The sequence below is a fragment of the Mandrillus leucophaeus genome, unplaced genomic scaffold, assembly GCF_000951045.1.
Source record: "Mandrillus leucophaeus isolate KB7577 unplaced genomic scaffold, Mleu.le_1.0 Scaffold305, whole genome shotgun sequence".
Taxonomy (NCBI): domain Eukaryota; kingdom Metazoa; phylum Chordata; class Mammalia; order Primates; family Cercopithecidae; genus Mandrillus; species Mandrillus leucophaeus.
The window spans coordinates 1,402,686-1,404,636 of NW_012103199.1; the positions used below are offsets into that span (position 1 = coordinate 1,402,686).

General features: G+C 51.3%; 1 protein-coding gene across 1 annotated transcript in view; it reads left to right on the forward strand.

Annotated features, from left to right (window-relative positions):
- NADK (NAD kinase) overlaps positions 1–1,951 on the forward strand; it is a 35,666-nt gene that overhangs the window by 18,501 nt on the left and 15,214 nt on the right. Inside the window, 1 exon segment of the mRNA XM_011987232.1 lies at positions 669–887. Coding sequence (XP_011842622.1) covers positions 709–887 — 179 coding nt within the window. The 5' untranslated portion in view covers positions 669–708.

The window sequence follows — 1,951 nt, forward strand, 5'->3', positions numbered from 1 at the left end:
GGTCACCATGCCTGGCTCATGTTTTTTTGGTAGAGAAGAGTTCTGTGTTGCCCAGAGTGGTCTTCAACCCCTGGCCTCAACTGACCCTCTCTCCCCAGCCTCCCAAAGTGCTGGGCTTACAGGCATGAGCCACCACACCTGGCCACACAGTGTGACTTTCTATTTTGTTCTTTTTAAAAACAATTATTTTTGTTAATGTTATTTTACAAAACAATTTTTGAGACGAAGTTTCGCTGTAGTCACCCAGGCTGGATTGATCTCGGCTCACTGCAGCCGCCACCTCCCGAGTTCAAGCAATTCTCCTGCCTCAGCCTACTGAGTAGCTAGGACTATAGGCGCTCAGCTAATTTTTGTATTTTTAGTGGAGATGGGTTTTCACCATATTGGTCAGGCTATGCTGGTTTCGAACTCATGGTCTCAAGTGATCTGCCTGCCTCCATCTCCCAAAGTGCTGGGATTACAGGCATGAGCCACGGCGCCCAGCCAAAAACCTGGAGTAGTTCTTAAATATCTTTGGGATAGAAACAGTCTATTTTCAAAGTACTTTGGTAAATTGGACTTCAGCCATTTTTTCCCCTTGATGAAATGGAACATATGTATGTGTAAGTTATTATTGTTTCATACATATTTATTTACTTTATTTACATTATTTATTTTATTAAATTAAGGCATCAGTGTTTTTCTGACCGAAGTTCTCATTTCCTGACGATGGAAATGGAACAAGAAAAAATGACCATGAATAAGGAATTGAGCTCAGACGCGGCTGCGTACTGCTGCTCGGCCTGCCACGGCGATGAGACCTGGAGTTACAACCACCCCATCCGGGGCCGGGCCAAGTCTCGCAGCCTGTCTGCCTCGCCTGCCCTGGGGAGCACCAAGGAGTTCAGGTACAACCAGGGAGGATGGTTCCTCTTGTTTTTCTCGTCTGATTTCATAATATTCTTTCTTAAAACGATTACAAAGAATTCTCCTGAGTAGTCTGTGTCGATGCATCCGGAAGGTGGAGCTGGGTCCTTGCCCAGGTGAAGCTGTGCCCTTGACGGGGGAGCCTGGCCTGTGGACACCTGCCTGGCACACGTTCCCAGATGCCAGCACAGGCACAGGGCACCACCGTGTTTCTTTGTCTGTCTGTATCAGCACAGAACCATCCAACTGGCACCCATGCTGACCCTTGATGTTAGACTGAAGCGAACTTGGAGGGGAAACTTTTCTTTTTGAGACGGAGTCTCGCTCTGTCCCCCAAGCTGCAGTGCAGTGGTGCGATCTTGGCTCACTGCAACCTCCACCTCCCGGGTTCAAGTGATTCTCCTGCCTCATCCTCCTGGGTAGCTGGGATTACAGGTACCCGCCACCATGCCTGGCTAATTTTTGTATTTTTGTAGAGACGAGTTTCACCATGTTGGCCGGGCTGGTCTTGAACTCCTGACCTCAGGTGATCTGCCCGCCTCGGCCTCCCAAAGTGTCGGGATTACAGATGTGAGCCACTGCGCCTGGCCTGGAAACATTTGCTCCACATAAGTCACTGGGGTGTGAGGGGACATCCCTCTTGGCTCTGCTCGTTTTGAGAGGCGAAGGCTGGGGGGCTCTGCCTGGTGACGCAGGGCTGGTGGAGGCAGAGTCGTGAGTGTGGCCTTGGGCGGGCCCAGCCCTCTCACATGTTGGGCAAGTGTCTCCCTCCTGTGCCCAGAGTGCCCACAGTGCTCACCCTTGCACAGTGCTGCTTGAGCAACAGCGCCCCGGGCTTCACATGACGGTGGCCGCACAAGTGCAGCTGCGATGGTGCCTGGGGACGTTGTTCTGGTCTGGTGACAGTAAATGTGGTGAGTTTTAGGTGGAAGCTTGCCAGAGCCACGCTGCCTAACAGAAGGATCACGCCTATCAAATGCGAGGGGGGCTTTTTGGTGAAAGAGAGTCTTAGAAAGCACGTCTCACTCGGTGAGATGGGAGAGCC